Source organism: Oryzias latipes, chromosome 3, assembly GCF_002234675.1.
Source record: "Oryzias latipes chromosome 3, ASM223467v1".
Classification (NCBI taxonomy): domain Eukaryota; kingdom Metazoa; phylum Chordata; class Actinopteri; order Beloniformes; family Adrianichthyidae; genus Oryzias; species Oryzias latipes.
Genome location: NC_019861.2, coordinates 10,198,123 through 10,211,969, shown reverse-complemented (window position 1 = coordinate 10,211,969; position 13,847 = coordinate 10,198,123). Strand labels below are relative to the sequence as shown.

At 39.1% G+C, this 13,847-nt stretch overlaps 1 protein-coding gene across 2 annotated transcripts in view; it reads left to right on the top strand.

Annotated features, from left to right (window-relative positions):
• tspan4 (tetraspanin 4) overlaps positions 1–12,861 on the top strand; it is a 287,641-nt gene extending 274,780 nt beyond the window's left edge. For both annotated transcript variants that reach the window (XM_011487843.3, XM_004066855.4), the window contains 2 exons: positions 8,119–8,202; positions 12,325–12,861. In XM_011487843.3, the coding sequence (XP_011486145.1) occupies positions 8,119–8,202; positions 12,325–12,393 (153 nt within the window). In that variant the 3' untranslated portion in view covers positions 12,394–12,861. The remainder of the gene's footprint in view (positions 1–8,118; positions 8,203–12,324) is intronic.
• The last annotated feature ends 986 nt before the right edge of the window (positions 12,862–13,847 follow it).

Here is a 13,847-nt window from a genome sequence, read left to right as displayed (position 1 = left end):
CCTGATGACCAAATCACACCAACAAATTACTCAACGCAATAATATATTAAAGATCGCGGCGACAATCACAAAAACAAAGCAAATAATAAAAAAGTAAATTATACTTTAGAAATAAAATATAATTCCAGAAACCAGAATACTTTACAGATTTCTTATTTCTGATTTTATGGAAAGTACTTATGTTTTCCAGTGTTTCATTTCTATTTTGTTTTTTGGAATTACGTTTTTGTTTCTGAAATTTTGTTTTTATTCCTAAAACGTAAAGTTATTTTTATTATTTGTTTTGCTTTTTTAATTGTCACTGTGATCTTTAATTTGTTTTTGCGTTGGTGTGATTTGCACTTTTAATTGAAAGCTCCAAACACTATTATAGGGACTAAACCTGGCTTTTAAGATTTCTCTATTTGAGGAACGGCACGGCCCATCCTTCAGACGGTCAAATCTGACAGCTGTGGTTGTCTTTGTCTATATCCGTTAATGAGCTTTACCAGCTGCTAGACGTGGAGTTTCCAATATGTTTTGGGGTTTGACTCGCAGTTGCAGCTGAGCACTCAGCGAACATCAGCATGTGCATCCAGGTGTCATATTCCCATCACTGCCGATTGGCGCTGAAGTCAATAAAGATTTGGGATTACTGCCAAATCACCTGATGAAGAACTAAATGCCAGTTATGTGTTTACAAAACCCAGATAATATTGAGTCTTCTGTCTGTCAGGAAAGAGCTTTAGCCTGACAAATAGAAATAAGTGTTGATGTTTCAGTTTTTCTGCTCATTTTATTTTACTTTACAGTCCCCACATGCATGTTCATGTGTAAGGGTTGTGTCACACAGATACGATTCTGGGCATTTTGTACAGGTGAAAATTGGTCATATGTGACTTTATGTGGAAAAGGTGAGAAAAGTTGTCTGTACGCGACATTTTCACAGATGTATAATGAATAAACCACTTTAAAACCAGATGTCCGAATAAACCATGCAAAGAACACGTAAATCAATGTTCAACATGAACTGGGCGTGATTATTGTACTGTTTATTTGCAATTCATTTGTGATTTGTGCGATAGTTATGTAATTTAACCATTATATGAATGCCGTATATGCGATATAAGAGTTATGTAAGGGTTTATGGCCGACGAAGTGTGCATTATCACTTTTTAACGCACGCCGTGGAAGCCTGTGCGTTGAACGGTTGCTTCCGTGAAGCGCATTAAAAAAAGATTATGCACACTTCGAAGGCCATTAACCCGATTAAACCATGGTCACCTACAAAATGTTAACCAGTTTTAAGTCCTTAATTCTTGTTTTTTTTCGATTTGGACCGCTTTTTTCACAAAAAGCAGAATATTTGTTATGTGGTGCGGCAGTTAAGAGTCGGCATTATAAAGCGATATATATATGCTGATCGTCCTAATGGGTTGAATAAAGCTTCACTTGAGAGAGAAAGTTCACCTCTTACTGCTTGTTTTTGTCCAAATGATGAAGCTAAAGATTGTTTTAAGGAAGCCGGCGCAGTGATACAGAAGATTAAAGATATGTGACCGGAACTTGATTTTGGGGTCGTGCGGTTATCACTGTGCGTTATCACTTTTTAATGCACACCCAGCAGCCAATCAGAATCAAGTATTCAACTGGACCATGGTATAAACATTGATGGTATACATGTGAAGAGTCTGTTAGACATATGTTGAACGGTCGTGGAAAACCACAAATTTGTGTTTGCATCTCACAAAAATCCCTCACAATTCCGTAAGATTGATGTAATTATTTCGTATAAACTACGTAAAATAAACGTAAACTGCATAATTCTCAAACGACCGAAACTCAAAACAAAATTCATGTTAAGACAAAAGCGCACATCAACGAATGACAAAGACAAGAAAACACTTGCAATTCCATATATCGTGCAAATTTCATGCGTGCAAAATGTTCAAAATGTCCATAAGCTGTTAATCTGCCTTTACTTTTGCAGACAGACGGTTGCCGTGACAACAATACCTGAGAATTAGCATATAAATGGATAAATAATTGAAGCAGCTTTACTTTATGTCATTTCTAAAGGACATCTTTGTCTTTTAACTTGGAAAATAAAGCAGCATTTTGGAGAAAGATTACAACTCTACCCACCGAGCTGGAGCAAAAACAGTTCAGGCTTTTTTAAATAAAGATGATTGTACTCGTCATTCTTGGTATTTGAATGTTTTTGTGCATAATTCGGTAGCATGTTGTGTTTTTTGTTTTGTTTCTGAAAGAGCAGTTTTTATGTGACAATGAATCTTATGCAGTGTTTATGTTCCAGACATTATTTCTGCAGGATTCACTAAAAGGTCATCACAGGTGTGTTGCAGATCTTTGCGGACTAAAACAAAATGGAACAAAATAGTTCAATTTGTCTTTCTGGAACTCAGGATTGAAAAAAGCCTGAGTGCATGGTTTATTTGGAATCACGTTGAGAACCTGGGCAGACTAAATCAAAGGTTGTGGGAATATTATGAGTGATTAGATCTCACTTTCATCAACACTGCATGGTTTATAAAGAAAGATTGCACAAAACTGAGCTTGATGTTCACCTGAGGACGGGACCGTCACAATTACAAGACAAAAGCACACATTTGTTTGAGTTTTTGTTTGACTTTGCTGTATAAAAAATAATTACAACTGTTTTGGATTTTCTTTTTTGATGTTTTTTGTCATTTGCGCATCTCTTTGTCTGTGTATAGGTGTTTTTGCCTTAGGACTGGAACATCAAACTTGCTTATCTTTTCTTTTCTTTTTTTTGCCCCTAGGTTTTATATGAGGCTGCAGCAGAGGTCAAACAATAAAAATCTGAATTTATGTGATTTCAGATGGTCCTGGAGGTTTGCGGCTGGGCAGCAATTTGATAAATAGCCCTAAATCTGCCTTGAATTTTTATTTAGTGCATGACTCTCCTCATTGATCCAACCCAGGAATAGTGTGGAAAAGGAAAAACACATTTTCTGCTTCCCTGATATATTAGGCAGCAGTAAGATGGAGGAAAGCTTGTGTTTGGGTTCCCTGGCTCTGACTCAGCTGCTTGACATAAGGAGATTTAATAACAGCACAATCATAAAAGCATGTCTGCAGAAATGAATAATTAATTAGAGCAGAGCAATAGCTTGTTATGATAGCCATTTCCTTTTTTCCTGCAGCACATCATTTTGTCGTTTTTTTTTTTTTTTGTCCTCTGAATGCATCAAGATCTAGAAAAGAGTTGTGTCTGTTAACGAGCTATGGAGCCATATGCCAGACATATCAAATGTCACAGCTTTTTTTATATCAGCCCTCAGCGACTCGCAGGAAGTTCTTTGGCTTTGATAATTCATGTCCTTTTCATCATGTTGTTACGTAACGAACTAAGCAGACATCAATATATTTCTTCTGTTGGTACTACTTACCTGTCTTTTCTTTCCTTCAAGAACTCCCAAGGATGTTACTGTTTCAAAAGAGACTTTGATGTTTGCTCTGGGAAGATGTGAAGTCGCCTTTTTTAAGTTAATAATGCTTTTAGGTATGTCAGACAGAAAAGACTGAGGCCAGGCTTATGTCTTTGATGGCACATGATATCTTATCCGCTCCTAAGTTCACGACAGAGCTGAGAAAACCTGAAAACTGCAGGAACTTGATAAAGACGGGTTCCCTGAAAGTGAAGACAGTGATGGACGAAAGGGGTTTGGCTGCCAGGGACGTTACGAGGTTAAGCCACATGCAGCCATACGTACAGGGGACTGATCCGTACAAGTGCTGCAGGTTTTTGGTCCTTCCGGGGCCCGTGGAGGGTCAGAGAGTACGTTCCAAATTATTATGCAAATGCTATTTTTCTATGATTTTTCCAAAAACTCGATGCAAATGACAGTCAAGTAATGCTGACTTGTTCAATAGCATATATTACGTGCTATTGAACAAACCTGCAAAATGTTGATTTGTTGTATTTGCTCAATTGTAAGGTCTTATTTACTGAAATCAAAAGCTTAGTTTATCTCCCTTTCTCCCCATAGAAGGGAATGATGCAGAGGTATTCCTTGCAGCATGAGATGGTGCGTTACCATGCATGAAGATGATTTTGTTATAGAAAGCATGGCCCGCAGTGTAATTATAATTGGCCCGCAACATCATATTAAATGTGCATTAGAGCTGGCCCGCGGTATATACTGTACCGCTAATACTACAAATCCCACAATGCTTTCCTAGTATGTTGGCAGTCTTCAAGCATGTTTGGGCCCACTGCAGCTGGTTCTGCTTGTGAGGGTTTTTCAGGGATGGTTTACGTAAAACTGCAAGCCTCTGGAGGATCCTACATCTTGATGTTGGTGGGACTTCAGAGACACCAGCAGCTTCAAACATGCGCTTGCTGCTTTGTGATGGTATTTTAGCAGCTGCTCTCTTAATCCTATGTATTTATCTGGCAGAGACCTTCCTCCTTCTGCCTTTATCTCCACAAACCAGTGTTCTCTGAATCAAATCAATCAATCAATCTTTTCCCAACTCATTCTACTAAAAGTGCTTTACATAAAAAAATAATCAAATGTTAAAAACAAAAGGTAAGGCATACCACAAATATTTTGCATAAATTCTCTATAATGCCAACAACCCCCCACACACAAACACACACCATGGTAAAGCATAAAATGATTCAAAATGGATGCGATGTAGAAATCTGGCTTTGTAAGAAGTGGGGAAACAATATTTTGGGGATGTGTCCAGATTAATGACCCCCCATTCAATTTCCCAGAATCAGCCACAAATCTCTCAATAATACAATGATCTTGCTTAAGTTGAAATATATATTCAACCTTGTCCAAAGTATTTAACTATTTCAAATCAAATCAAATATTTACTCATAAAGCACTTTTCCTATAAAACATAACGCAGAGTGTGATATGATAATTAACCCTTGTGCGATCTTAGATGACCCCACCCTTACATTGACATGTTCTCCCTACCATGACAAAGGTGGATAAAGGTGGAAAGATTTCATGTAATCCATGGACACCAGTGAAGATCACAAATCATTAAAGAAAAAAGGTTCAGCGCACTGTCTAGTGGGTCTAGATGACCCAACTCCCAATGGTAAAGTGCCTAGGATAGCACAAGGGTTACAACAAAACAAAATAAATCATACAAAAACAAGAACAAAAATTAAAAAAAGAGCCCCCTCCCCAGACCTGCACACAACCCTCCCACCCCTTTCACACCTCCCACCCCTATCTGATGGGGACATACAATGGGAAATAGGCTGAGCACGACAGCAAAATATTGGCTGTTTAAACGCTCATTCGTGGGACCCCCCTCCCTGTGAATAGCTGTATAACCAGCCAAATGCAGCATCACAGGCGGGGGACCAGCCTCACCACAGTTAAGTGGCGATGCAGGGCACCATGTAGAGCTGCAGTGGCTGAACAGCAGCCGACCCAGAAGGAGAGGTCCCAACAAGTCCCAACTTTTCAGCAGCAGAGACGTCATCTTGGTCTGCTTAATAATGTGGAATGCCAGTCTTACAGTTTTTCTCAGTCGCTTTAACACAATTCTCAGTTCAGAATTGAATTTTGAAAATACCTGTGTGCATTTCTCAAAGCAATTTGTACAAACAGCAAAACACTATGGATTTCTTGCAAAAGCCTGTAACTTGCTCAAAATCTTTAGTTCATCTCTCAAAACTAAGTCTTTATGTCATTGAACACGTCAGTGCCATCAGAATGTCGAGTCCTTGTGTCATTGTCTACGAACAAGACAGTCAAATGACTTAGTGATGTTGTCAACATAACTGTGTACTTTAGAGGGAGGTTCTGATGTAAACTATGGCTAAAGTTTGGATGACAATTATTGTAAAATGTAAGTTTCACCTTTTTTGTTTGATTGCAGGAGACTGGACAAGATTCACATTTACACTTTTATTGTTCATATTGTAATTTGTTGACAGACCATGTCATACCAACATAGAAAAAACCCACTGCAAACAGTAACACAAAGGGAAAAAAAACATAGGACAACATTATGTACAACAGTACAGGCAGTGCAGTAGGAATTGGTGTGGTCTTCCTACACCTCTTGTCGTTCCTGGATGTTAGGCCACAAATTCTCATCCACATCACAGCGAATATCCTCTCTTGCAATGCAGCGAAATATGTTTGTCACATTATGACAACTTGGTCAACCATTTTGCAGTTAATGAAAGAAAATGCACAAATACATGACTTACACGATGAACTACTGACTAGGTGTTTTGAACTATATAATACATTTTGATCAACATGACAGAAACAATTGATAATGTAGCAAAGAGCAGAGAATTGTGCATAATCATTTGCATGGATGTACCAAAGCAATTGCAACTTGTTCAAAGAAGTGAGAAACTGCTTATATAATGTGCACAAGTGACATCATGATCTGAAGATTGAACAAATAGTTTTGGGAATTTCATTCTGATCTGAGAATTGTACTAAAGCGACTGAGAAAAACTGTAAGTCATTTCTCCTTAAATTGAAATTACCTAATTATGACAGGTGTCTGAGATTGATCTTAGTGATCCAAAGAGCCCTGAGACACAATATCATCCATGTGTTTCATTTAAAAACAAAGATTTTTTTGGCACTTAAATTAAATTTGCATAGTAATTTAGAACACACTGTAGAGAGGAACGGCAGCATCTAACTACTGACAGTGCAAGAAATGGGCTTTATTACAACTCTGAGGGACCATAGAATTAAGTTGAGACTGGAGTGATGCTGCCCACCACAGCGGTCTTGGAGATGGCGTAGAAGTAAAGTTAGGATGGAGGCGGAGCAGGACACAGCTCAGCCAATGGATGTAAAGTTTTGTTCAACAATCCCCGTCTGCAGTGCAGCATGTAGAGCAGGGATGTCAAAGTCAAATACACTGAGGGCCAAAAAAACAAAATGGCTATAAGCCGAGGGCCGGACTGGTTCAATGTTTATTAAAACATATTGAAATGGTTGCACGCAGCTTATTGAACCAAGACCTAACATAGTGTATCATTTAATGATTAAATTAATAATCGGGAAAACATTTTTCAGCAGGCACACAGACAAGAACAAACTGCCTTCAAAGAAAAATCACATGTCCTGTACATTAAATGAATAAAGTAATATTTTCTTATGGCTCTGTCACTAAGTTGAAGAGAAAACATTTTCAACAGGCAAACAGCAAAAAAGCAATTTTCCTTCAAAAACAAAATATGTTCCTTATATCAAGATAAATGCATAAATGAAACTGCATGCACTATAAATATTATAAAAATTATGCTGCTCTATTATTCTACCAATTACTGCTTCAAATAGTAAAATGAGAAAATATAGAAAAAATCAAATCAGTTGTATTCTTTCTCATGGCTCTTAACTGCAATTTCCCCTGAGTCCATTAACTGAAAAATAAATATAAATAAATAAATAAATAACATAGATAAAATGCAAAAATATATGGCACACAGACAAAACAATACGTCCTTCAAAGAAAAATCCCATTTCTTGTAGAAACAAATGTAAAAATTTAACTGAATTAAAAACTAAAAATACGTTAATGCTCTGTGATGCTCACTTGTCTGAGGATGAGCCTGTACTTGGTGATGTCTCATCTTTTGTACAAGTTCAATGTTCGGGGTAAGGCTTTGAGCTGAGGAAATCCTCAGGATTGAGTGGAGGTGCTGATCAGTAAGACGGCTCCTGTGTGATGTTTCGTTTAGCTTCATCAAAGAGAACAGTCGTTTACACAGGTATGTTCTGCCAAACATAGAGAGCGTCTGAGCAGATTGGATGCGCAACTCGGCCATTGTGTCGGGGATGAATGATGAAGCCGAGGTCCGCTTGCTGCGCTGCAGTGAGTTCGCGGGTTACCGTTGCATTATGGGAAACGTAGTATTGTTGCGTGCAAAACTATAAAACACCAGCGGACGGCTACAGCCTGCGGGCCGGTTCTAATACTAATCAAATATCATCCCGGGGGCCATAGATAACTCATTCGCGGGCCGGATTCTGCCCGCGGGCCTTGACTTTGACATATGTGATGTAGAGCATGAGATATGTAATCCTACATGCATGTGCAAATGTTTGCCTCTGATTAATGATTTTTTTTTTTTTGCCTCCACAGCCATGCTATGAGCGGGTTAAGGACTGGCTCAGTGAGAACCTGGTGGCACTTTGGATCTTCGCTCTATGCACAGCACTGACTCAGGTAAGCTATCATAAATCATCTCTAATAATAAAGAGTAAATTGAAATTTGAAAGTTAAAGGCTACATGGGGTTTGGGGGGCCTTGACTAAGCTAAAAGATGCTTTGTCGCCCCTCAAAATGAGTTATATATGACATGCTGTCGCAATCTTAGAGAAGAAATGCCTAAAAGCTTGGAGTGTGTGAGAATGCTGTGATGCTGCTTATCTTTAGTCGGCACACCCTGAGGGCATAAAGCAAAGCAAACAGCCAAAAACCTGTAATCACTGCAGATTTATCTCAGTCTCTTATCTTTGCTGGTTTCTTTCCAACCCACGCTCATTCACGGGGTTGTTGTTGGAAAGATGCGTTTACTGTTTCATAATGTGAAGACATGGATAACAGTCGTGAGTGAACAATAGCAGATTTTTGGTTGGGGGGGGGGCAACTTACGTTCACACCGGCTTCAGCAATGTGCATTCAAATGGCGACTGTCAGTGAAAAGTCTGTGTAAAGCCATGTAAATGCATGTTTCAGGCATGTCATCCGACTGTGAATACATGCGCTTGTATCATGTAGCGACAGTCCGCTGTGAACACTTGCGTCACAAACCCGTGTCCAGCGATCTTCAATGCATCACACATGCCTGATATGGACTGTACGTAGCATTCAAGTCTGCAGGACCAGACAGGACCTTTCCAATATGTAACATAATTAAGAAAATGCAATCCAATAACCTGTCTGTCCACAACATGGAAGCTCATGTCAGGCATCATTGCAATCAAGATAAATAGGCACATCAATCAATACAAGAGCAACACACAGAAGGGCATTGGTAGAGACTCCAGAGGAGCCAAACACCAACTCCTGGTTGACAGAACAGTCGCTCAAGACTGCAGGTCACGACACACCAACCTGTGCACAGCTTAGATTGATTACAAGAAAGCCTATGACTCAATGCCACACACGTGGATCACTGAATGCTTGGAGCTGTACAACATCAACAGGACTCTAAGAGCCTTCATAGGAAACTCAATGAAGCTGTGGAAAAACCACCCTTGAAGCCAATGGGAAGCCACTTGCACAAGTGTCCATCAAATGTGGGAGATACCAAGGTGATGCTCTGTCCCCACTGCTGTTCTGCATAGGTCTGAACCCCCTCAGCCAAATAATCAACAAGACTGGCTATGGATACCAACTCAGAAATGGGGCCAACATCAGTCACCTCCTCTACATGGATGACATCAAGCTATATGCTAAGAGCGAGCGTGACACTGACTCCCTGATCCACACCACCAGGATCTACAGTACTGACATTGGGATGTCATTCGGGCTCGAGAAATGCAGCCGGATGGTGACAAAGAGAGGCAAGGTAGTCCACACAGGAGGGGTCTCACTCCCAGATGGAACAATAGCAGACATCAAGGACAGTTACAAGTACCTTGGAATTCCGCAGGCAAATAGCAACCTGGAGCAGGCAACAAGGAAAGCTGCAACAGCTAAATACTTCCAACGAGTAAGGCAAGATGGATGATGGATAAGATGGATGGATGGATGGATGGATGGATGGATGGATGGATGGATGGATGGATGGATGGATGGATGGATGGATGGATGGATAGATGGATAGATAGATAGATAGATAGATAGATAGATAGATAGATAGATAGATAGATAGATAGATAGATAGATAGATAGATAGATAGATAGATAGATAGATAGATAGATAGATAGATAGATAGATAGATAGATAGATAGATAGATAGATAGATAGATAGATAGAATGCCTCTCACTCTCTGTGGCTCGGGTCCTCTACCAATATATATATATATATATATATATATATATATATATATTGAAAGACAGGTAATCTTGAAGAGTGGCAATCTTGTTGCAGTGAAGGTTTATTCTGCTGGGAAGTGTCAGGCACTGACACCCCTTTGGCTTTGCTCTGACATGTAACCCCTCCTTAAATGACTGCTGCAGAAAAGACGCCATGCTGTTAAACAGAAACTGCACACGCTGGCAGCATTAGCTTCCTCCAGGAGGACAAAACCCACCACACAACTAAAACTGCCCAGAAAGAGCTTGAAGAAAAAGGCAGAAAGCTTATAGTATTGACCCGGCCTGTTCGCTCCCCAGATCCCAGTCCGCTCAAGAATTTGCAGAACGAGCTGAGAATAAAATCTGGGAAAGCTCCACCACTGTTCGCCCAGTTCGCCTTGGATCAAAAGTCGGCATCCCCACAGCCAGACTCTGCAGGACACCCCAGACGTCTGTCCACACAGATTGCAATAAAATTCAAAGCGGAGTTCATTTTATTGGACGTCTTTTATCTTTTGTCTCAACCTTTATGGAATCACATTCTATACTCAAATCATCTAACAGATTATTCCTGTAACTTTGGAGATTTTTATTAAAAAGCCTAAACAAGTTAGTCTGAAATTTACATGGCTGGTACCTTAGTCAATGACAGATAATAGATCCAATGTAACATCAAAATACTCATGAGGACTTCTGTTGGAATAACAAATAAACAGGATTTTCCTTCTAAACTGAATGGATTTTCTGCAAACCCGTGCTTCATGTTTCAAAATATAAATATATATTTATATATATGTGTGTGTATGTGTGTCAGTGTGTGTGTAATTTAATTCCTTTAACCCATGTGCTATCTTAGATGACCCCACCCTTGCATTAACATGTTCTCCCTACCATGGCAAAGGTGGATAAAGGTGGAAAGATTTCATGTAATCATGGACACCAGTGAGGATCACAAATCATTGAAGAAAAAAGCTTCAGTGCACTGTCTAGTGGGTCTAGATGACCCAACTCCCAATGTTAAAGTGCCTTGGATAGCACAAGGGTTAAAATACTTTTTCTACCCTTTATAAATGTCTGACTAATGCATTTTAAGTGTCAATATGCTGCTTGTATAAACAACATTAAGAACCAGTTGTCTTTAAGAGAGATTTATAAGATATCTATTGACATTTGTAGATGTCTTATGAATATCTTTTAGGTGTTAATCAGCTCTCCATAAAAACATTTATTAGCACAATGTGAAGTTTTTAGAAATGTCATACAGGTGTTAGGACGATGCTTACAAAACCTTTATTAGCGTTTGTAGATGTCTCACAATTGTCTCATTGACGTTGATAAATTGCTTATAACTGATTATTTAATATAAATCTCTCTCTCTCTTCAGATTTAACTTCTTGTTTTGCAGCGCCTCAATCTAAAGCGTGACCAATACATTCGTCTGTACAAGGCTATTTTATAAGTCCCATGTTAGGGATTGACAAACGTTTCAACTGTGTCTTTGTTAACAGTTTATTGAGATCTGATTAACACACAAAACATTTGTACAATATCTACAAAACCTAATACATTTCTTTAGAAACCCCTATCAGACATTAGTAATATATCTACACGTTAATAAATGTCTAAGAAAGGATTTACATATTATTAATAAAATATCTTAAAAATGTATCATAAAGGATTTAAAATGCCTATAAATATCTTTATAAGCATATTAACACTTATAAGACATTAGTAAGACATCTACTAGCAGAAATGTCTAATAAATGCTTATAAACACATTACTAATGTTGTTAATGTCTCACAACTTCATTATTAGGAATCTTATGATAATGTATTATTTCTGACATGTTGCCTCTGTAGAATTTTCTAATCTACTCGTGGTGTTGTACTTTACTTACTTTAATTAGTGTGAGACTTTCATGGTATTGTTGTTGTGAAAATTCACATGCCTCAGGAAAAAAGAACCAAAGAGCATCTTTTCAGAACAAAATGACATTCAAAAATCTGTTAAACAAGATTAAAATAAACCAAAAAGCGGAACTAAGAAGTCAGATCGTGACACAATGACAGACTGTGGCATCAAGACTCTGTATAAATGATATACACAAACCATTTTGATATGACAGGCATGTAAACTAAATGAGATTAGTGTGTCTAAGAAAAAAGTTTCCACATATGTTCTTTTTTTTGTTTAGCACTTTTGATCAAATACATACATAATGATTAAAGAAATGCACATAAGAGCTTTGAATTTCTTCTCAAATGTCCACAGGGGACACGTGATCCCATTAACTCCTGAAATGTATTTTGTGTTGGTGCAGATCCTGGGTCTCGTCTTCTCTATGACAATGTTCTGCCAGGCGGTGAAAGTGGAAACATTCTACGCCTAGCCACCGACCCTTCTGCCCTTCAGCGCTCTTGGATTGTTTTCTCATTAGAGATGGACATGTATAGATTCCCTCCTCTTCCTCCTCCTCCTCCTCCTCCTCGCCACCCTTCTGCATTGACAGACTCTTCTTTCCAAGGCTTGTCCTCCCTGCAACATTTGATCTCAGATGTCGCCTTAGTTTTTCAGCTAACCATCAGCCAAGCGAAACATCAGTGTTATTTCTCAGTTTTGCTCTGTGTTAATAGCTTTTTTCTGTGATACATTTTCCAAAACAGTATTATAAACATCTATAAAAAAAAACAACTGTGTAATCCTGCTTTTAATAAGAATTTTCTTTTAAATTATTTCAAAGTTTATAAGTGTTTTCAGTGTGGGAGCTCCGGTGAAGAAAAGTGCACTGTGTGACGGTCTGGAAGTGCATGTCTCCTGCAATGATGTGTATTAAATGTTTTGGCCTGACAAACCACAACATCGTTTCGTCATCATTTTAAAATCCCCCAAAAATCTGTGTGGTTTTCTAGGACACAGTTTCTGCAGAGCAGCTGGAGTTCATTTATAATTAGCTTGCTGCAGTTCAAACCGAGCATCAGAATGGAGAAGAAAGACGATTGAAGTGACTTTGAACGTGACATGGTTGTTGGTGCCAAACGGGCTGGTCTGAGGATTTCAGAAACTCCTGATCTACTGGTATTTTCACCCACAACCATAAGGGTTTACTGAGAAATGGAGAAAATATCCAGTGAGCTGCAGTTCTGTGGGTGGAAATGCCTTGTTGATGTCAGAGGTCAGAGGAGAATGGCCAGACTGTTCCCAGCTGATAGACAGACAACAAGAACTTAAATAACCTGTTGTGTCGTTTCCCCACCTCAGTACAAAGCCAGGTTTCTACATTGCATCATTTTATCATTCTTTTTATCATAGTGTGTGTGTGTGTGTGTGTGTGTGTGGTGGTGGTGGTGGTGGGGGGGGGGGGGGGGGGCTGGCATTGTGCAGGTTAAAACAAATTTTTTGTTTGTCTTGTCGTTTTCTCTTTAAGTATGGACCAGCACACAGCAAGGCAGAGAGAAGACATATATACAAACAGGACTGACGAGACACAGGTGAAAACGATCGGGGGAGAATGGGACAAGGGAAGTCAAACTCAAACTAAGACAGGCAAGAAGAAACCTTCAAAATAAGACAGGAAGTTGAATACACCACAAACAGAACCCAAAGCACAACAATAACCACTGGTTACAACCGTTCAGAGATGCAGGAGAGCATCTCCGAACGCGTCCAACACGTCCGACTTTAAGGCAGATGGGCAACAGCAGCAGAAGACCATACGCGGTGTCACTCCTGTCAGCTAAGAACAGGAAACTGAGGCTACAATTCACAAACACTCACCTAAACTTGACAATAGAAGATTGGAAAAACATTGTCTGGTCTGATGAGTCTCCATTTGGATGGTAGTCA